The sequence below is a fragment of the Catharus ustulatus genome, chromosome Z (assembly GCF_009819885.2).
Source record: "Catharus ustulatus isolate bCatUst1 chromosome Z, bCatUst1.pri.v2, whole genome shotgun sequence".
Taxonomy (NCBI): Eukaryota; Metazoa; Chordata; class Aves; order Passeriformes; family Turdidae; genus Catharus; species Catharus ustulatus.
In genome coordinates, this window is record NC_046262.2 from 8,608,476 (window position 1) to 8,631,162 (window position 22,687).

Genomic DNA, 22,687 nt, shown 5'->3' on the forward strand with positions numbered 1-22,687 from the left:
TTCCCCACGTCTCCTATTCACCTTGCTCCTGCCAGTGGCAAGGGGTCGGGCAGGGGGCGGATATTTTGGGGAAGCTGTGAGCAAGGAGTGCAGACTCAGAGGCTGATGTGAGCTCAGGGATTTTGGAGGACTGAAACTTATCTGCTGTTGTCTGCCAGTAGTTCAGTGTAGGAATTTGGGCATTTTGCTTTGAACAAATGATTCACCAGTAATCATTTAATCAGCTCTCCCGATGTTTGAATAATCTGTGAGTAATTTAGTCAGATGTTTGCCACAGAGTATCAAATAAATGGTTTGGAAAGATGCTGGCTCAGAATCTCACCTCGTATATGTGCAGCTTTGGGGAAAACCAGGCCAGTGCTGTCCCCTGAGCTTTGGCCTCAGGTGTCCAAGAGATCTGTGCTGCTTTACAACTGGCCAGGACCAGCCTCAAACTGGCCAGTTCAGGATCTGACCATGGCTCAGCTGTATATATTTTTACCATGCAGCTGTGAAGCATCTGCTCTCCTGCTTGGGGTGCCACTGCTGCTGGAGCCAGGGGGGGCATGTAATGCAGGACAGTGGCATTTTTGGGGATAAATGTCCTGGCTGGACATGAGCGTGCAGGCTTGTGATGAGCCCCTTGCTTTCTCTGACTGACTGCCTGTGGGATGCTGTGGATGGGGAAAGCAGCCCTGGGTGATGGACCGAGGCTGGCTCATAAGCTGGTGGGGAATCATTCCCCCAGGTTCAGCTCTCTTCCTGGACCTATTAACACTCTGATATCTTTCCATTCCTGTCCCCACAAAACCACTTGCTCTCCTGACACACTTCCCAATGGCATCAGAGAGCTGCTGCTTCTTGCATAGCTTTTACTCCTTCTTTTTCAGCTCTGATCCTGGCTGACAGCAGGGAGGGATGGAGAGGGGGAAAATGAGGGGTTGGGATTTTTTTCCTTTTCTTCCATTTTGTGACTACTTCAATCTAGTCCTGACTTTCTGGGCAGCAGGGTCACTCCTCAGCTCTGCTGCATCCTGTTGAAAAGCCTTGGAGACATCTCCTTTTGACTTTCAGTTTTCTCTCCTGTTTTTTTTTTCTTTCTTTTTCTTTTTTTTTCCCCCTAGGACCTGCTATCACAAATTCCTCCAGAGTCCCAAATGCTGGTTATTCTTCATGGGTAAGACTACTAACAATAATAATTTATTGTGCACTTTCATCTGAGACAAAACATCATTATTTCCATCCAATTAATATCTTTTAGTAGCATCAACTAAAAACTAGGCAAAACCTGGCTTCCACCCAGCCCCCTTCCTCTGCCTGTGTGACATTGTCTCCATATCTGCAAAGAGAGGTGGTAGCTTTGATTTGATCAACATTTATCTAGTTAAAACAAAAGAGAATTAGTTTTGTAGGCTTGCCCAAAGATTAGGTTTGTGGGTTTTTCTTTAACAGCAAGATCAGGAAGAAAGTTCTGCTGTTTTGTTACTACTGTTGTTTTCTTCAGACCAGGAGAAGTCCTAGGATGCCAGGGAAAGTGGGAACCTGCCAATGGGAGTATTTCTCCCAAGTCTCTCTGCAGAGTTTTCTCGCATGTGTTGTTTCCTGAGTCACGGGGATTTGAGCTGGGAACACTCAGATATCTGGAAGCTGGAGCAGCCCTTACTGCCGACCTGAATGCTGATGTCCCGGGAGCAGCACCCCAGCCCTGCCACAGTCACTAGGCTGGAGATAAGGGCAGAGGAGGTGCATAATGAGTTACAGGGCTCTGCAGGGGTCCTCAAAATCCCCTGTGGGCACTGCTCCCTTCCCCTTGCTGGCAACTAGCCCCTGGCAGGGAGCAGGCTGTTTCTTCATGGGCATTTGTCTTTTCCAGGCTGGGAAAACAGAGGTATTTTTCTGCACACTGGCAGCCAAGTGGGGGATGTGACTGGGAATGGCTATTTCCCCCCAGGCTGCCTGCTCCATGGCATCCCCCAGCCAGTGCCACCAGGATGCCAGTCAGCCTTTCCCCAAATCCTACCCGCAAGGTGTTTGCAGTTGGCTGGACAGCTGGCAGGAGCTGGGGGTGGATGCCCAGCAAGGGTGCCTTCCCCTCGGCCTCCTGCCCACCCTGCCCTTTCTTGCCCTGAGGCCGCTTGGCTGTCCTTGCTCACCCTCCCCATTGGCTCCTGCTTGCTTGGCCTCACTGCTGCTTTAATTTTAGCAATTCCTTGGAAAGAGTCATTTTCCATAACTCAGCTCTCAGCGGAGCCCTCTGCCTGCCAGCTCTGCCTTCTCACACGTGTTGCTGGCGTGCCCCAGCAGCACACGCCTGCACCTGCCCAGCCAGGCCTGCCTGTCCCAGCCTTTTGCACACCAAAGCCTCACACCCGGCTCCCGTCCCCGCCTGGCACATTTCAGCCTGGCTCCCAATTCTGTTGTCTCGTGGCTGGAGTGGGCAACCTGGCCCAGCTGTACGGCCACCCCTGGGGCTTCCATCTCATCAGGAGTAACCGAGGACAGCATGGGGGTACATCTGTTCTTTTTGCCCTGCAGACCCCACCCACACGTGTGACAGCTCCCTGTCCTTACCTGTGATGGGAAATGCAGTGTTCCCACATGCTACAGGGGATCCCACTGCGTGGGTTGTGATGGGTGGGCAGGGTGGGCTTGTTCAGCACCCAGCAGCAGGTTTATCGAAGTGGGGAAGGTGCCTGCAGGTGTGGCTGCAATGGCTGTGCGAGAGGGAGGGAGCACAGCCCATGCGTGTGTTGGGTGTTTGGCCATGCAATGTGTGTGAGAGGGGTGAGTGAGATGCTTTCACGACAGCGTGCATCTTCCTGAGGGCACTGTTGGGCACTCCAGGACGGTGCTGGTGTCAGGGAGCGCGGCACTCACGAGTGGGGCGTGGGCAAGGATGCACACAGAAATGGTAGCATGGCGCCATGTCTTGTGCCTGCATCTGTGTGATGGAGGGAAGGGACCGTGCCTGTGTGTGTGCACAGGGCACGCCTGAGGGTGACCACCGACGTGCTGCTCCCACTCGGGGCTGCATCTCTGGGGAGGCGGGGGGGACCTGCAGGGACTGCTGCTCGTGTTGTGTGTGTCTGTGTGTGTGTGTGTGCGCGGGGCGCCGTCCCCACGGTGCTCCCACGAGCGTGCATTTGCACGGGGTCGTGTGCGCGGTGCCTCCCTCCGGCTCAGCATCCGTGGGGAGGGAGGAGGCGGCGGCGGCGGCGTGTCCGCAGGGGCGTGGACCAGTGTGTGGCCGTGGGGGGTGCGTGTCGCGTGTGCGCGCGTGTGTTGGTGTTGGTGAGCCCGCGTGTGTGCGCGCCGCGGGTGCGCGTGTGTTTGCGGGCGGGTGCGCGCGGCGCGGCGGGGCCGGGAGCGCGTCCCCGGCGCTGTGCCGGGGGGTGCGGGCTGAGCTCATCGCTGGCTCCCCGGCGCTCCTTACCAGTGGCTTCTGCGGTCACATGGGTTATGTGCTGGAGTTTAAAAGAGCTTATAGCCCCCGAGCCGGTGCAGAAGCAGCCGGTGGTTGCATGGGGTAGAGCCGGGAGCGGCGGCAAGGAAGGCGCCGTGAGTACCGGGGCCGGAGGGCGGCACGGGGTGTACCCCTACCCACGGGACGGGGGAGGCGGCGTGCGGGCACGGGGGTCAGCAGAGGCGAGCCGCGGGGCCCGCCGCCGAGCGAGGCGGAAAGGAAGCCGGGGGGGAAAAGCTTTCTTCCCCCGCGTTCGCCCCCCGTTCCCTCCCGCCCCGCAGCCGCGCACCTTTCCAGCGCCCGCGCGTGTCCGCGCCCCGACGTGGGCCGCTCGTGCACCCCCCCGTGAGGAAACAATTTGGGCAACTTACTTTCCTGCCCCGCCGTGAGCGTGTTGCCGGCGGGAAGAGATGGGGGGCAAGGGGCCGGAGCGTCCCCGCACCCTCCGAGGCAGCATCGGGGTCCGCATCGGGGCGCGGCGCTGGGACCCCCGTCCCCTGCCCGGCGGGACCTCCCGTCCCCTGCCCGGCCGGGCGGGCATCGCGGCCGGCACCAGGTTGAGGGCTGGGAGGGATGAGTTGTCCCTGCGGCAATGCACGGGGCTGGAGCGGCTGGGACTGCGGGGCGGCTCTTTGTAAACCGGAGCCCGTGGATTTCCTGGGCGGGAGAGCAGGCTTCTTCTCCTTCTCTCCAAAGGCGCAACCTGCCTTCTTCTCTGCTGTGGCAGTGCAGATTTTCTTTTTTGGTTTTTTTTTTCTTTCTCTCTTTTTTTTTTTTTTTCAATTTTTTCAAATTTTTCAATTTTTTTTTTTTTTTCCTAAAGTGTGAATTTATAAGAAAAGTGTCTGCATGGCACTTCTGGGGAATTGCTCTCCCTGGGCTAGGCAGGCAGCTCATCGCGAGCGCGAGTACAAGGGCTGCTTTCCAGAATTGCACAATACACACCGATCCCTGCGCTGCACAAAACTCCCTGACATTTCCACATCTTGGTGACTTCCCCCACTGCAATCTTGAAAACGAGTTGTGACTCCCATCAGCTCGTGAGCCAATTTGTGCTGCCTTCACTGGGGACAGAACCAGGTCTGCATGTTCCAGCTTCCCTGGCTCCTCTGGCAGTTGTTTCTTTAACCACTAAACTTTTTTTGGTATGACGATCGGCACTTCTTCACTCTGTTTCCCACCCCACATGTGCCTATGGACACATGTGCAGGGTATGTTCAGAGCACAGGTTACAGAAAGGGAATTGCCTGCAAAGCTGTTCAATTTCTTTTTCCCATCTCTTTGTGCTTTTATTTGTGGGATGATTGAGGAGGTCCTTTCCTCAGATTGCTTTTTGCTCAGGAACTTGCTGACATCTCGGATTTAGTGTATTTTGGTGACTGTGCCCACTCTCAGCACACCGTGTTGTGTACTTATGTGAGGGATAGGACCTGCACATGCAGCTGCTGGTCCCACTGGCTGTGTGCTCAGGCAGTGAGGCACTGACATTGGCTGCTTCCTGCAAAATGTGCAAATATGGGGGAGCAGCTCTTCTTGCTCCTGGATCCCTGCTTTGCCCCTCCATGAGGAGTCAGAGCTTTGCTGTGATGTCCGGAGATGTGTAAGGGATGCTTCTGTCTGGCCAGGCACCATGCTGGGACCAGGTCCTGGAACCAGAGCCCTCTGGGGCTCACTGCAGCAGGAGGACTTTCCCAAGACAGGCTGAGCTTTAGAAATGAGAGTCTCGTGCCTGGCAGGCTTCCTTGCGACAGCTCCTCGAGATAAGTTTATCAGAGCCTCTTGTCAGAGCAAGCCAAGCCATGATCTAATGATCGTACATGATCTTTGGTCTGATTTACCCCAAGAGGACCCCACTCTGCCAGGACTCTGCATCCTCTTCCCTCTAATAAGTGCTCAGCACCTCCTCGACTTGGGAAAAGCCCTGGTACCTCTCAGAGCTGCAAGGCTTGTGATGCACATACAAATTCAAATAACTGTGCAGCCAAGGCTTAGCTTTTGGAGACGTGACTGACTCTCTGAAGCTGGCAGCAGGAGTTTTGTGGGTGCAAGCCCCAGCTCCTGGCCACTCTCAGTTAATTCCCTGCAAGCTGGAGGCATGCATCCTGCTCCAGCTCAGGCTGGGGCTGGGTGTGCGCCTGGGGAGCCTGTCTCTCAGCTCTGTCGTTTATTATTGCTGCCGCTGCCATTATGCCTGACAAATGGGAGTTGCTGAGTAATGTGCTGTTTGTGTGTAAATATCTGAGTGCTCGCAGCTGAGCTCACTCCTGCCACTTTGCAGGAAGCCATCTCAGCACCTTTCCCCTGTGAAGACCCGGGAGTGCAGAAGCGTCCTTCTGCGGAGACCTTCCCACCGCTACCGGCAGCTCTAGCCTTCACTCTCCACTGCTTCCCTGCAAGTGTGAAGCCTCCATCCTCTCCGGCTATCGTGGCGGCCCTGCTGCTTTCCTGAGTGTGAGTCAGGGGTGGGAAAGGGCTCTGCGTGTATGTGTGTATGTGTATGTGTGAGAGTGTGTGCACGTGTGCACAGGCTCAGTTGCTCCCGAGGGTCCTTCTCTGAGGCAGAGCGAGTTTTGGGGACTTTGAGTGTTTTGATGCAGACAGTCATGCATAACTAGGAGAGGAGTTTTCGGGTTGGTTTGGGTTTTTTTCCCTGACTACTCAGCCCTGAGTTCCCCCTCATTTCATCCCAGTACTGATGAAGATGCTAAATTACTCCTTCCCATATTGTTTTCATCCCATTTGCAGATTAGCATCCAAGTGCTTCATGCAGTCAGTACTTGCTCAGCCCAGCTAGGCTGATCGTAGCTGTTTCAATCTCCCCTTGTAAATCAATCTCTTCTGCCTCCTGATCATTTTTGTCGCTCGTTTTTCTGAAATCCCTCCAATTTGTCCATTTTGTGTCAGTGACGTATGCCTGGCCTTAAACATGATGTATACCAGGCATGGCAGCGTGAGGGAAGGACACCTCCTCCCCTCCCACCCCGCTGGGGCTTGTGATGCTTTGTCAGCACTGAACTGAGTTACTTCCCCATTATTCTAAGCTATAGTCCCTGCTCGGTGTTGCAGAAGAAAGCAGCATACTCAGGTCAGTGCCCTGGGGAGAATTCCTCCAAATTTTGGTGATGGGTTACTGAGGTTTGGTTGCATGCTGCTAGCAGATGCTGGAAGGGGCCGGTGGTCTAGGTGTATTCCTGGGGCTTCTCTTCCCACAAGAACCAACAGCTGAATAGAAAGGATGAGGAAAATAAAAGAGGGTAAGGGCAGATGGTGAAACTGAGGCACGCACACACACGTTTCCTGTGCACCTTTCCAGCACACGGCTCTTGTTTAGGTGCTCTGTGTGTGGGGTGTGGCTGCACTCATCAGTGTTGCAGCCAGTATGGGCATTTTCCGAGGAGATGCTGGATCTTTGGTCAGAGCAGGCTGGCACGTGGGGATGCTGGGTTCTGGGCTCCTCGTGTTCATAGCCAGAGTCTGATGCCACAGGTGCTCTCATGGGGAAGAAACAGGGTAACAAACTGCCTTGCATTTGTTCACTTTGAAGTTTTATCGTGCCAAACCCTGAGCTCCTAGGACTGAGCATTCCCATTCCCTGGAAGGGCCGTGCCCTTCCAGGATCTATCTATTTTTAGGAGGAGTTGTATTCTGGACAGTGTCCACTGCAGATGCTCTCTGCCTCCTCCTCTTGGCCCTCCTCCAGGGACACCGTTTGGGCTCTCTGCTGGAGGGGCAGATCTTGCCGAGGCTCCTCCAGAGCGGAACGGAGGTGGCACAGTGCTGGGCACGGGGACACCTGGGGGGCTGTGGCTGCCCCGGGTGATGGGGAGGGACAGCAAACTCACACTGTCCCTTACATGAGCTGTTGGAATGGCGTTTCACCATGCTCTGGGCGCCAGCAGGACACGGTGGCTTCTCCACTGTAGGATTAGCAGGGGCACTGCCTGGGCCAGATAGTACCCGGTGCTTGGCGGTGCCCGGTGTCGGTCCGTTCGCCAGGATGACACTAGGGGGCACGAGATCTGCTGGAATTCCTTTGTTGGGGATAGAAAAGGAGGATGCAAAGCTGCTCTTGACCCTTCAAGCCCCGTACATCATCCCCCCTGCACGTACATCATTCCCCTGCACGTTTTGTAGGATTACAAGTGTTAAACCCCATGAGCTGTCCCGGTAACTCGTCCTGCTGCCAGGGCAGGATGCAGCTTTCCGGAGGCTGCTCTGCACTGGCTCTGTCCATCACTGGCTGTGGAAGCAGCAGGAGTAAGGATGAAAGCGGTCAGCCAGAAACATCTCCGAAGCAAGGAGGTGGATGCAGCCAGAGTGCCAGGGAATCTCCGGGGAACCTGGGAAATCCAGGAAAACACCTTAGCATGGTTTTAATGCCTCTCTAGAGGCATTGTCCAGAGCAGGGATTAAGTTAGATTCAGGGCTGGCTTTCAAGATGCAGCGTGTTATGGTTTCATTTTCTGCTGGTTGTTAAGTTCATGCATGATGTCTCCTCAGGGTCATGTTTTCCCAAAGCAGCAGAAACTTTAGAGAGTCTGATTTAATGAATGGTTCTGATCAATCTGAAACATTTTGTGTGTCTGTGTGTGTGTGTGTGTATTATATATGTGTCCATCTACATATCTGGGTAGGGTGCAAAGAATATGTTTTTGAAGGTATGTTTATGCATTTCTGCATACATCCAGCTGTAATATTGTCCTGAGTCCTTAAAATCTATTATTCCAGCTGTGAATGCGTGTATATATATTAAAACACTGTATATTGGAGTCTTTCTCTCTTGTTATAACAAACCTCACAGAAAGCAAATAAAGAGACATTGTTCTCATAGCAGGCTTTTAAGGGCTCAATATTTATCTTCTATGAATTTTGATAGTTTTTGTTCAGCATGTTTGAAGTTATGATGATGTGGGGGTTTTGCCTATCTACTTCAAATTTTGTGCTATTGGGAAACTGAAAACAGTTGGATCATTTCAGCTTATTCATTACCTAATGAAAACAGAAGTCAGGCTTCTGGATTGAAATGTTGGCCCTTGATACCATTCTGGCATATTAATTCCTCAATGGTTGGGGTTTTTTCCTAATGCCTTCTGTTGCCAGATACCAGGCTCCTTTGCTCTCGCGAGCCCCCGGGCAATATTTTTAGTAGGACACTGATGCATCGCAAATGCTCCTGTTCTCCGAGAAAAAGCTTTGCTGACTGTTGTTGAAAGTAGCGCTAGGATGGCTGGAAACGGGAGATCAGAGGAGAATGATGCTGCCGCTGCGTCAGAGCGTTCGCTTTGTGCCTGTGATGGAGGTTCTGTGTCAGGTCGTGCAGGTGCGGATGTGAGGGTAATTCCCCAGCTGGGCTCTGAGACACGACTGAGAAGCAGGGGTTTGTTTATTTTGAAATGCCTCGTGAAAAAGAAGGAGGTCCGGCAAGAAGTGCCGAGTCAACTTTCAAGTCAATTAGGGATGTATCTGGAGGTGTGAAGTGGTTTGAAGAGGACAGGGTGATTTGTCTGAAAGTGTTACCTAATTAGAGGGTATAGTCAGGGCTCTAATTAGCCATGACACCCTAAAGATGTCATCAAAGCCCTCTTGAGGCATGGCTGATCCAGTGCCGTGGCTGTGAGCTGTCTGGTCAGTGTGGCCGTGCACAGCCACAGCTGCCGCCCTCGGGCTCTGAGGCAGCCCGGTGCTTGAAGAGCTCTTTTCCTTTCAGGTGACTTATGATACCCTCCGGGGCTGCTGCCAACATCGAGTGATGTTCGTAAAGTCACAGAATTAAAGGAAAGCTGCAGCAATAGGAAGCATTAATACTGGTGCCCCCTACGTGGGAAATCTCTCTTTTCCTGGGGGGATTACTTTCTGCTGCCCTCTGCCTGGGGCAGGCTGGAGGAGGAAGGCTGTGAGGGCTGGCATTAAGCGATGCTGTGCTAACAGCTGGTGGAGGAATCGTGACCCCTTTCTTAGCACTGCCTGACAGAGGGGACACGGGATCAACTGAAACCTGGCTTGCCCAGACCTGGTTGTATTTAAATACTATGCAACACACCCTGTGAGGGGGAACTGATGCAGGAAGCAGTAAAAGACGTGCTGGATAAGAGGGAAAGACTCCTGGGAAGGCTTTTCCCTGGTATTGGAAGGAGCTTGCAGCCTGGACCTCCACTGGTCCACACCTGGGTGGTGGGTGGTTGTTTCCTTTTGAGAGCAGGGGCTGGGAGTTGCTCCTCTGGGGCTGCTCTCACTGCCACTTGTTCAAATACCAAAGCCACTGTTCAGTCAGCCCTGTGAGGACAGGGAGTTGCCCATTCCCAGCAGTGGTGCCCAGAGCCAGTAGGAGCCACCTAAAGCCAGGGATATGGCTGGTGGGGGAGTGTGGAGAGCAGGTCCCATTGCCATTCTCAGCAACACTGAGCAAAAGAGTTCTCTCCTCTCTCAGGGCTGAGGTCCCCACGGCTGCCAGAGCCCTCTGAATTGCCAGGAGAGAGCAGTGGGTGGCTCAGACCTCCTTGGCAGGAGGGAGCTACTGTTAATCCTGTTTCAATGGGAAATAAAATAAATCGTGGGGCAAGGACCTACCCTATGTGCTTCATCAGTGCTACGAGGAACCTGTCTCTGCGAAGGGGCTCTTTTTGCTTTTGTAGATGGTATCACAGCCCCTCGAATGCAAACACACAACCAAGCACACTCCCGTGCTAACAGTTACCGAGGGATGCGCCTGCTTCTAATTATGTGGGTGTTAAGCCAATGAATTCATTTTGTTCACAAAGTTGCAGCCTGGTATTTTCCTACTGCTCCTGGTCTCTGGTGGCACTCGGAGACTCTGGAGTACATGTGCAAATAACTGGGAGGCTGGGTCTAGTAGCTTGGAGGACGGTGCCACGCAGGGCTGACCCACGCAGCTCTCCCCGTGCCATTGCCGTGCTGTCCTGGTGCTGCAGGGGCCACGCAGGATTTTGGAGTGCTGTGTTATAGGTGGGGCATGGGGAGCTGCTCCCTGTGCTGTGGCGTCACAAACTGAGCAGCACTGGAGGAGGGATCTGCACTGCTGCCCTCCTGCCTGGAGAAGCAGCCAGGGTTGGGTACCTCAGTGCCAGGAGCGAGATTTGGTTATGAAATCAAGCAATGTCGTGTATAATAAAATGACCTTATATCTGCTTTTGCTCCAGGTACACTCTACACCACGGTCCTTTTGTCTAGGGCCTAAAAATGCTGGGGATAACGAGGACATGTCCTTTCTGGTGGTTGGAGTGTGGTTCACAGATGTAAAGGAGGAAGCAGCCTGTGCTAGACTTCACCACCAATGTGTGATTTACCCTCCTCTGTGCCACTGAACTAAGGGCTTGAAAAATAAATATGTTAAAAGGAAGGAGAGACAACAAAGGGCTGCTGCTGCTCTGAAATTCAATCAAAAAAAGCTCTGTCCAGTCCTCTGGGCTTCTCACTTAACGAAGAGCTCTAGAAATAACAGTGTTACAGTAAAGTGCACCCACAGATAACTCTGCGTTTGGGGACGGGACTGCTTTGTTCTTGAGGAACCAGGCTGAAGTTCATTTTGGGTATTTTTACTCCCCCCAAAGGAGGGGGTGTTACTGTCACTCCATGAATCCAACACCATTCAAAGCTGCCTGGGACCTCTCAGCTTTGAAATCCTTGCCTGGGCTGTTGTCTCTCCCCAGCATGCCAGACACACATATGGGTGGGAGGCTGTTGGATTTGGGAGCCCAGCTGGCGGGGGTGGGAGAAGTCACACCGAGCTGCCGCCGCTCCTTCTCCCGGCTCCGTTCAGAGCTGTTTCCTCCTGCCCCATATCCTGGCCATGTGCGGGATTGCCCACACGTGTTGCACAGACACGTTTCGGTGCTGCCTCTTTGTGCCTGCCCACCTATCTGCAGCTGGGGGAGCTGGAGCTGCTCTTTCTTGTGATTTGTAAAAAAAGTCTCTCTCTGGATGGAGTTGTCTGTGCTTTTATTGACCTGGTTACGGGAACGACAGAGGCGTTTCCGTCTCCTGGATGCATGATTTCTGCAAGGGCTCTGGAGCAGGGGCCGGCTCTTGCTGCTGGTGTGTTTCCAGTTCTCCTAACGTGATTAGTTTGACAGGCCCATTGGGTATGTTGGCGAGTAGTTTTTGTTTTGTGCATGAAAGCAAGTGCTATGACAGGGCACAGAGCACCAGCTCATGCTGACATCTGTGCAGGAGGGAGTGTTTTGGCTGGACAGTATTTTTGACCATGCCTCAGATGTGCTGTGCCACCTGGCAGAAACCCCTTGCCCTTTTGATGGGGCATTTCTGCTATGTCCCAACTTCCTGAGCGTTTTGGAGGATCCTCCCTTGTGCCTGCATTAGAGTTGTTTTCACAGAAGGTGCAGTTTGAGCTCAGTGAAACCTGAGGGCTGAGGACATCCCAGGCATGCACCTGGTGGCTCTCATTGGAGGTGTCCATCCTTCAGAAGTCCATCAAGCTGCCTTCAGTCATTCCCATTGGCACACCCTGCCCTACTGGGCTCCAGTTTTGTGTGTGCTGCCACCTGCCAGCAGTACTGAGGCCATGTTCTTGGGGCTTGTTTAGATGGGAGGAGGACTGGAAGGGGGATCATCGATCATCCCTACTCTGCCAAGTGCCTTTTGCTGTACAGACACATCTGCTCTCCCCCAGCGCTCTTTGTTCTGGATCAGTAGTTGCAGCTTCACCCAGCTGCAAAGCAAGGATGAAGAGGAACTTCCCCAAGAGCCATGGTGGGTCCTTGGCTTCAGGGGCATGCAGCATTTGTGCTCCTAGTTTTGGTAAATCTGTACCTGTGATCAGGTCAGAAGTGGTGGTGTTTTTTCCAGGCAGAGCTGCCTTATGACAGGGGAGAGCCATTTCTGCACAACGGGACCTGGTATCTCCTCACCTCCTTCCAGAGGGAGGAAGGAGATAATGGCATGACTTGCCCAGGTCAAAAGAGCCAAAAGCAAAGGATTTGTGTTGATGATTTTGACTTTGCCTCTCCCAGGGAATTGATCTGGCCTGTCTTTGGGTGTAGGATCCATCTAGAGGTTTAACTCACTGAACATCTGCATTTAGGCTCGGAGGGTTCCCCAAGGCTGTTTGCTGTAGTACATTTCCAGGATCAGCCTTTAACCTTGCTCCACTAGGGGTTGGAGGGAAGCATCACTGCCTTCAAAGAGGGAAAACTGAAACGTGGAGTGGCTTTGGGATTTCCTTGAGATCCCAGAGCAGAGCTGGTGGCAGAAAACCAGATTTCTTGAGTTGCTAACAGCTCCTGCCAGCTGTGGGACACATTAGTAAACACTTGAGTAGATCAAAGTAGGGCATCCGGCTCTTTGTGCAGCACTGTGCTTATCTGTCTATCTGTCTGTCTGTCTTTCTGTCTGTCTGTAGTGCTTCTGGCAGTCAAACCTAAGATGACATTTAAAGGCTTTACTTTTTTTCTCTCTTGCCAGTTTCAGATCTAATTTGCTGAGTTGTCAAGCTGAAGATTCTTTTCTCCTAACTGCTGGCCCAGCAACAGCAACTCTGCTCCATCCCTGCCTTGGAGGAGTCCAGCTGGGTTCCTCCTGCCTCCCATCACTGGCATTAACATGGAGGGGCTGGAGCAACAGCTCTGCTGGTGCACGGGTGAAAATAAACAGATTTTAAAATATTTTTTAAAAAGATCTTAGCTTCCTTCTCCCTATTGGTCAGGCCATTCTAGGCTCAGCCAGCAGTAGCTGTTCAAAAGCAGCAGACAGAGCCAGGTTTGCATTGAAGGAGATGTGTTGGGGTGGAGAGGGCTGTGGTAGAGACTTGCAGGCAAACCCTTCCTCCTCCCTAAGCCTGCATCTGACCTAGGTCTTCGTGTGTGCCGTGACCTGGTGGCTCTCAGTGGGCACTCACCAGTGTCTCACCCGCTGGGTTTCAGCAGGAAGGCGAGCGCTGTCCTTGTGTGTGCAGTGAGGAAATGGCTCCTGTGTCCCTGGAGGCTCCCACTCCAGCCCTTTGCCATGCTCTGCTGGTGGGGAGTGGCACCAGAGGATGCCTCTGCTGCTGCTGTCTGCCTTGGGGACAAGCACAGACACGTGTCTCCAGCTTGGGGAGTGGAGAAACTTCCCCAGAACATGCATTTGCAAGCTGTGGTGTGTCGCAGTCCCTCCCGGGCAGTCACAGCCTCCTGCCACTGTGTGAGCGGGAAGGCTCAGTGCCTCTTTCCTGCCATGAGAAGAGGATGGTGCTCACCCTGCTCTGGAATAGGGAGCCTGGGGCGGCTGCAGGCGCTGGAGACAGAGCCATCCCTTGGTCCCAGCACCAGCAGCCAGCTCCAGCTTCAGTTCTTGGAGCATTTTTGAGGGTTTTGTGCAATGTGGTTTTAACTCCATCCCTTCCTCTTGTGCAAGCCTCTTCTCTGAGCAGGCACAGTGACAAAGTAAATCCTGAGGCAGCTGAAGTTCTCTTGATTTTGCCAAGCTCTCACCTTCTACTTTGCATTCACCAGACCCTGCACAGTGCCTGTTGTGAGCTGTCTCAACTCTCCCTGAGCAGCATCTTTCAGCCAGGACGGCAGTTCAAGAGGGTCCCCCATAACTCAGTGGGTGCTGCCAGTCTGACCCAGCCTGTGGCCCTCTTGCAACCCCAGCTGTGCCTGTGGGAGGTACCAAGCAGCTGCTAGACAGCACAGACACAAACTGACCTGCACCTTGGCTCTTCAGGACAGAGTCAGGGTATGTACATGGAATAAGGCTGTGTGACACAAGCACTTAGAGTGCTGGCTTCAGTGACCAGAAAAGCCAGAGGTTGCTCTTGTCACCCGGACAAAGAGATGGAGGAATTTATTTATTGTTCTAACTCCTTTCCAGAAGTAGCTCAGATACTTCAGGCAGCTCTCTAAAACTGAGACAAAAAGCAAAGGATCTTTCCTTTTGCTGTGTCCTGGACAGTTAACCCTTTAGCCATCCCATATCCAGATGGCATGACCAGGCTCCATGGGCCTCAGGATCATCTCTCTGGGCACAGCCATGTCCATAGAGCAGTAATGCAGAACCCTTCTATCTGCAAATTTGGGATCTGCCCTGGGTAGAGCCTCTGCCTCATACTGCTCTGTTTGAAAGCCTTGCCTGATCCCTGTTCCCCCAACAGTTGCTGCTGTGGACATTAATTTTTCCCAGATTTTTACTTCTCTTTGAATATCTCTGCTATGGATTATTTTCCTTGCATGTGCTAGCTGGTATTTTCCCAGTAATGAAGCTTGTGCTATTTCCTGCCTGTCCTTCTATCCTTTCTCTTGCTCCCTCTTCTGTCATGCCTAAAACCACCTTGGGGTTTTTTTCCTGCTCACTTTAGAGGAGACTGCCCCTCTTCTTCTGAAAGGTCATAAGAGGGGAAGGAATGGCCATTTAAAATATAAGGAATCCTGTCCACCCACATTGTGCTTAGCACCTCCCCAGCTGGAGAAAAGTGTCTCAAGACTCCTGGGGCGGGAGGATAAGTCAGGTGTTTTGTGGATGGGGAGAGCCTTGCAGGGCAGGAGCAGGCTGCTGAGACTGCCAGCAGTTTGCAAGGACTGCGAGGTGAAGCTCTTGGCTGCAGCAGTGATGGGATCTGGGAGCTCCTGTACCAGAAGGTCTGAAGAACCACATGTGAGGGGGGCTGAGGATGAGGCAGCAAGGTCAGGACAGATGGGTAAGAGGGGTGTCTTCTCTGTGGTGTTGTAGGTGGGGTTTCATTTTGGGAAGCAGTGTGTGTAAAAATTAGTCAGATTGTCCTTTAGCAGTGTTTTTCTACCATTCACTGTAGATTCCCAAGTGGAAACTTATTTTAGGCTTGAAGTTACCCCAGTGCATTTTCTTTGCCTAGCTGTGGGTGCTGTTCATGCTGTGCAGGGAGTGTGTGAAAACTTCATTTTTAATGTGTCCTTCTTTCAGTTCTGTTCTCCTTAATTGATATTTGTAGCCTTTTATCTCTTTCAGCTGCTGCGCTTGTCTCTCCTGAAGGAGGGTGGTGCTGCAAAGGATTGCTGCAGATCCTCAGGCCCCGAGCTGGGGACATTTTCAGATTCTCTTGCTTTGCCTAGTCCTCATGCTGAGCTGTGGCATTTTTAGAAGCTGTGGACAGTCCTGTTTGTGGGGAGAGACTGGCATAAGGTTCCGAGAAGATGGAGTGGAAAGGTGGCTTTACCTATCTGGTAGAATGAGCCTCTTTGTGCACTTTTTATTTTCTTAATTTTTATTTATTTATTTATTTATTACATTCCTTGTAACTTGCAGCAAAGTAGCAGGGAAATACTGCTTTTCCCAAAGCCAGGTGCCAGGGGACCACCACCTCATGTTATAAGCTCAGGAGTCAGACAGCAGCTTAAAGACTAAATATATCTGTCTCTGCAGCTCTTGGCTTTTACAGAAATAAATCTTAAGGAAGTAACTTTTTGCTGTGCAGTTCTCAGGGCTGGCTCTGCTTTGGTTTCCACTGAGATAGCATTTGGCTAACACAGCCAACCAGGAGTGGAACAGGCCTGGAGCTGTATAGAAAGTGATTAAGATAAGGCAGGGTTATGATTTGCCTGTCTGATCCTGAAGCTTTGTGCATTATTTAGTGTGTGTAGCAGGAGGTCAGTAGCCTCCTGATAATTTTCATTAGATTAGTCAGGCAGGATAATCACCTGCTCAGGAAAAAACCAACTCGACACTGTGTGCTCAATAGTTGGGGTTTAACTGAAAATAAATAGTCTTGTAATTATAAGGACATTGTCAAGGTCAAGAGGCTCAAAGATTCGCTTTCTTTTTTCCTTTGGTATGTTTACAGAGATCCTGCAATTCTTTGTGAGATTTTTTTTCCCCTCCCTTAAATTCAAGCCGAGATCTTCAGGGCTCTTAAAAGAAATTCAACACTTCCACAGCAGTGGACGTGAGTGGTGTTGCAATAGCCAAGTGGTGCTTGTGCCCTGCTGCAGCTGAGTGACCCCATGCTAATGAGCAGGACACTCACAAGCCAGCTGGGAGTGTGTGCAGTCAGCCTAAGCAGACCTAAACCAGAGCAGAGATGCTCTTCCCTCCTCCTCTGGGCTGACTGTGGAATGGATCCTGCCCAGAAAGCTGGGTCCTGACAAGGAGGCAGGGGTTTGCCCCTCCCTGGGAGCAGCCCAGCATGAATACCACCCTGTTGAAGTGAGGGTGTGCATTATCTCCTGTGGGTGACTTTGCTGCTGTAATTAGCTGAGGCTTTCAGAAAGCCCAGGAAGGAGGAGGTGGGAGTGAATCTGATGCCATAATCAGTACAGTGGGCTCTGCAAAAGGTACTTTGCTAAAGAAACAGATAGGTTATTAAAGTGGGGGTTGGTGCTTGTGCAGTGCCAAAATGCTTGCCCTTTTTCACCCTGGAAGGGGTTGTTCTTGCTATTTATCTTCCTCATCCAACAATAAAGCCCAGAGGGACCTTTGTAATCTTCTTAATCTGCCCAGCTGCAGGACTGGTGCTTGCTGGATGAGATCTGGGAATGGCTTGCAAGTGCTGAAGGTAAATTCAGAGGTGTTGGTACTAGCCCAAGGTGATGGAGAGCTTGCTGTATCCGTGCTGTGGTTCCTTGGCAGTATGCTGCCAAGGCAGGTAAGCCTTGGTTGAACCAAGCACTGCTGTGGGAAGCTCTCAACTCTCTGTCCCGAGCTCAGCTGCAAGCCAGGAGAGCTGCAGGGAGCTTTCAAACATGGTAACCTATATGGGAGAAGAGGCAGGGTCTGCTTGCTTGTGCTGGCTGTACATGTCTCTACCATGGAAAAATGGAGGTGATGTTGTGGCCACACGAGCTAACTGGTGCCCTCAAGTCCTTGCTGCTTCTATTTTGTTTTGTTCCCAGTGTAAGTGCTCGTAAGTGGGGATTCTTGTCATCAGAGCTGGTGGGGCTTGTGCTCAGCCCATCTTCACTAAGAATCTGCTGCTCTGGCTCCCTGTCACGGGCTTTGACAGATGCCCGGGGGGAAGGGGGGCATGGCTCGGCCTGATGTGCCAAGTGACTGATGGTGTGGTGTGATGACTGATGCCACACGTCCGCAGCGGGCGCGTGGGTGCTCCCTCGCTCTTCCTCCACAGGAGCTGGGAGGAGAGGGGGCTGCCTTGACAGCCTGCTTTGAAAGCACAATTACTCCAGGGCTGCATTTCTTCTCCCCTCTTCCCATCATCTTCCCCCCCACTCCCCCTTTCTTTTTTGCTTGACAGAAAAAGCATAACTCGTCTTTAATTGGTGCTTTGTGCCTGTCTCCTGACAGAACTCAGCAGAGAGGGGGCTGGCTGGATCAAAACAGCTTGAAGTTGTGAGACTATTAAACGTCTGGCCTCCCTGTTTAAAACAAAAAAAATCCCCTAAACTTTTATTTCATGTCTCACTCCCGTTTTAAGCTGGTTCCTTGTGAACCATGGGACCAAGCAGCAGGATGCTGTTCCAGGTGCTCCTCAGACATCCCACGGAGGAGCCCGACAGGCGCGGGGAGCGCGCGGCTGAGTGCGGCACACCACGCTCTTGACCTTCTGCTGAGCCTGGGGTTTGCAGCATCTAATTGGCATGTATGTGGAAGGTTTCAGACTGCTTCATCATCTTACAAATAAGACCTGCCAGTGCCTAAAACATAAAACAAATGTTGCATGGTGGATCAGGCGGGGAAGCGGTCTGCGCTTCTCGGGCAGCACTGCAGCGTGGTGGCAGCAGGGGGAACAGACCTGGCCATGAACTTGCTCAGAAGTGCTTCCTGTGTGAGCAAGGCAAAAGCAGGGTTAGAGCAGTGCCCCTGGTCCCTTCAACTGCCCTGTTGTGGTGTCCCTCTCTGTTGAACATGTGCAATTGTAAGAGGCCAGGCAACATCTCCTGGGGGTGGGTGAGGTGGTGGGAGGAAGCCCATGCCCTTGTGATATCTTCAAGCTCCAACTCTGGCAGAAAACGGCATTATGAGACCCACTGGAGTGTTTGCAGGCTGGGCTCACTCTGGTCTTTGCAGAGCAAAATCATAGAAACATAGAATGGTTTGGGTTAGAAGGAGCATTAAAGATTATCTTTTTCCACCCCCATGCCATGGGCAGGGTCTGCTTCTGCTAGACCAGATTGTTCAGAGCCCCATCCAGCCTGGCCTTGAGCACTTCCAGGGATGGGGCAGCCACAACTTCTCTGAGCAACCTGCCAGTGGCTCAACATCAAATTGTTTGCTGCAAGATGTGGCTCTTGTCAGGTTGAGCACTCTTCTCTCCAAGCGGCTCCTGGATTCTCCAGTTCCTCTCCTGGATTTCTGGAAGGGGCTTGGGTTTGCTGCTTGTTCCAGCCCTGCCTGTTAGGGTGGCTTCCAGGGATACAAGGCAGAGACTAGGTGTGTCATTGAGATTCTTTCCAGTTGGGTCCCCATGCAAGATGGGGAGAGCAAGAAAATCAATTGCTGGGAATTGTTTGTTTGTTTCTACTGTGGGGTTTGCAGGTGTTTCTGCCCTTCCCCAGCCAGAGGCAGGGATAAGACATCATCTTTCAAACTGTTCCTGGCTGGAAACTCTGCTGGGCTGTTCTCCTAACTCTGCTTTTAGTGCACACCAGCCCTGGTGCAGGAGGGGCAGAAGTCATTGCCAGTGGCTCCACAGCAGTTGCTGGTCCTTTCTCAGGTATCAAAGCAGCCCTGAAGTTGGGATGATACTTCTGTAGTTGTTTCTGGGGCTTCTATAGGATGGGAGCAAAGTACAAAGTGATTTGTCGCTAAATATTGGGCAATTCCAAGGGCATCTTCAGGAGCCATGCTGCTGTTGGTAAGCAGCACTTTGGGCGAAGGGGGATGCTGGGAAGAGACTTGGAGGAGGATGCCAAGAGGGGAGTATTTGCAGCTGGAGGCTGGTGAGATCTGAGCAGGGCCTGTTTGCCCGAGGAAGGCGGCTGCAGTGAAGGGCATGTGCAAAAGTGGGAGCCTGGAGCAGCAGGGTGCAGCCAAAGGGGTGGAGTGGTGTTACAGGTGGTGTCCTTGAGCCAGGGAGGCACCATGGTGAGCAGATGGCCAGGGTGAGAATATAGTTGATGTGGAGACTTCTGGAGGAAGAACTGGTAAATTGGCTTGTCCTGGGCTGAACTGGGAGAGACAGCTAGGTCTCCATGAGGAGAAGTCAGACTTACACTGCTGCAACTACTTCACACAGCCACCAAAGGGCTGTGAGACGGGTCTTCCCAATATTTGGTAGGTGTTTGAGTACAGAGGAGAAGGGAAAGAACTGGAGCTGAGTCCTGGCTGGATTGATGCAAGTCCAGAGTCACCTCACTGCCTGTGGTGAATTGTGGTACTGCAAAGATCTTACCCCACATTTTGGGCAAGCAAGGAAGGGAAACACCACCTGTGAGAGACCAAAGCCCTGATGGGCTGCATATGTTGGGGATGTTTAGACTGGGGACAGGGCTGGAAGCCCAAAGGAATTGGTATTCCAGGAAAGCAGACCCTTTGAGCTTGCTTCTTATTATAGTCTCTATGGGAGCTTTCAACCCTCTTCTGGGAGGGAAGAAAAAATATGTATCAGTTCCATCACAGTAAAATCCTTATTTGCCAAATAATCGTGTCCAAGGCTGTCTTCACTCTGCATTGTGGGATTTCTCTTCACTTTTTTGGGGACTGTTCCAGGCATTCTCCCTCATGGGTGGTCTCTCCCATCCACAATGCTTCCTGCAGCCACCCAGAGTCTTTCCCAGCTTGTTCTCTGCTCTGGTTTGAGCAAGGCATTGATGCTCTGGATTGTTCTTGTTTCTGAATTTGTAAAGTCTATTCAGCAGATCAGTATTTCAGACCCTCCCCAGAGCTGGCTGTGTGGGACAAGCTGGCAGCCACATTTGGGGGCCACTTCTGTCCCACTTTTAGTTCCAGGTCTGCAGCCTCAGGGCTCCCATCCCACCACACCAACAGATCTGCTTGCCCTCCCCAGGGATGTCTGGAAAAGAGCAGGGCAAGATGCTGTAACCTGGTAGGTTAGGTAGTAATGCAGTCTTCTTTGCTTTTCCTTTTATTTCAGCTTTGGTTACTGTTTTTAGCCAGTGGAGAATAACCAGTGTATACCTAGTAAGTTCCTGAGAGGTTTTAACTTTATTTCTAGGCTGGGAAGAGCACACTCCATAGGACATAAACTGGGCTGCAGTAATCCCAGCACTGCACTGTCATCTTTTGGGAGCAGCCCACTCCTTGTACAGCACAGGTGCTTTGTTGGCATCTCCTTGTTCTTGCTGCCAGGCGTGCGATGGGCAGCGGCTCCTCAGCCCTGAGTCTGGAGGGAGGAAAGTGGGGCAGAGCAGGTTGGGAGATTTCGGCACTGTGCTTTGCTCTGGGGGACAGTTTTCTGCCCCTTCAGCCTACCAAGAACTCAACCTGCTGCAAGCTTCCGATGTGTGTGCCCCTGCCAGGTGGAGAAAGTGCAGAGGCTGGAGGAGGGATGACCTGTCCCTGGATCCCTCTTTGCAATCGGTGGGATTCAAAGCTGGGGAGGGAGTCCCTCTTGCAGAGTTAGTGGGGAACCCTAATTGCCCCTCTTCCCAAGGCTCCTGTTCGTGTTAACGACCTGTAATGGGACGGGTTGTGCTAGCCCATTAAGCCCCAATGGGGTCCTTGTCGACTTGAAAGTGTGAGGAATTTCAGTCAACCATGTTAAACCACTTCCACCCCCTTTAATAGCTTCACGCATTGATTTAACCCTATGGCACCTGGGGTTATTGGCTGGGAAAAGCCATCTGGCTCTCCCCAGCCTCCTGCCCTACCTTCGCGCAGCTCCTTTCGCCATCATTCGCATTTCTGGGGGATCTTATTAGCAGGAGGACTGTTCTAGCTCTTGGCTTTGCAGTGCTCCTGGTGGCTGGCTCGGCAGAGTCGGTGTGGGAAGCAATTTCCCTCCCATCACACTGAGCGTGGTCTTGCTTTGCTGCTTTTAATGAGAGTACTTTTGCCCTGGCTTGTGTCAGCTGCAGCCCACCTGTGCTGCCAATTACTCCAGCGTATCTGGTGTGACCCGCCGAGCTGGATGTCCGAGGTTTAAGTGTTTCTGAGCTGCAAGGTGTGAAAAATCTCACCAGCGTTGAAACTGTGGGGTGGGGGAGCGGCTTTCTGGGTTATGAAAGACCTGAGGACATGCTGGTATCAGGTGCTGTTGATCTCCGGGGAATTTAGAGAATCAAGGGCTCGGTAATTGCAGGCATGTTGCCAGCATGTTGAGAAAGAAATTCTTAATCACAGGCTGTGTGCCCTGATTATTTTTTTTTTCCCTCTAGTAATTGAATTAGTTAAATGTGCATTGTAACACCTCGCTGCCTGGGTAGGCTGGGAAGGGCACACACAGAGGCCTGAGGTGTGCCTGTGTGCAAACAGACTGGCAGGGCTCTGTGGGAGCAGCAGCGGCGCTTCTGCTGCACAAACACGATGCATCTGTCACACATTTCCCTTTTCTGGAGAAGCTGGCATGCCAGCCAGCGTGTGCCTTGCTCACGCTGACCCAGGCACGGTCCAAGATCAGCTCTGTGCAGTGCCCACATAGCCGTGACTTCCTTCTGGCTGGTGCCTGATGCTCAGATTCGTTCCTGCCTCCATGTAAAAACTTGTGTTATTGTCATGGTTTGAGTCACTGCAGGGCAAGGAGAATATTGGCTGGGGTGGTGTTAGCCCAGATTTGTCTTTTATCTTGCACGAGGCAAAAGGCAGCAGTGGGGTGTGGAGATGGGGGTAGCTGGGTTAGTGCTGGGGAGTGAACCCTGTCCTGGGGCTCAGCGTCCCTTCTGTGGTTTGTGCACCAACAAGCAACTCCTGTGTAAATACACTGATGCCCGAGGCACACATTTAGGGTTTCAGCTGGCTTGAGATCCTCTGATAGAACCCAGCGGCTGAAAGTTGAGAGAAGACACAGCATTTTGGATGCTGGCTGGGCTCTGCAGTGGCTGGGAGGTGCTGTGGGACCACCTTGGTGCAGAGCAGGAGGCACAGTCCATGGGGAGAGCCGTCCCTGGCAGCACAGCTGCAGGTCAGATGTGTCACAGCAGTAGCAACTCAACTTTGTCCAGGTTTCTGGGGTGGGGGAGAGTTTGTCTATAGCTAGCAGTTCTCAAAAGGCTGCACCAGGGTACTTAGTGAATTTTAGGGCAGAAGTTCTGCTGGCTCTTGGCGTTTGTGGCTTCAGCTGTCTCCACGGATCATTCAGAAGTCCTATGCTCCCTAATAAAAACCTCTGCAGTTAGATGCAGCGAAGAGAGCTACAAATATACAAAGTGGGGCAATTACAGGGAGAGCTGAGAATGAATGAAGAGG

General features: G+C 52.2%; 1 protein-coding gene across 3 annotated transcripts in view; it reads left to right on the plus strand.

The window, feature by feature from the left end:
- Positions 1 to 3,337: 3,337 nt before the first annotated feature.
- CNTFR (ciliary neurotrophic factor receptor) overlaps positions 3,338 to 22,687 on the plus strand; it is a 199,097-nt gene continuing 179,747 nt past the window's right edge. The window contains exons 1-2 of one of the 3 annotated variants that reach the window (XM_033085744.2): positions 3,450 to 3,537; positions 5,721 to 5,893. Coding sequence is in view for 1 of the 3 variants with exons in the window: in XM_033085742.2 (XP_032941633.1) it covers positions 3,439 to 3,537 (99 nt within the window). In the remaining 2 variants the exon portion in view is untranslated. Of the gene's footprint in view, positions 3,538 to 5,720; positions 5,894 to 22,687 lie in introns of those variants that run through there. The other 2 variants (XM_033085742.2, XM_033085745.2) reach the window with 2 other exon arrangements.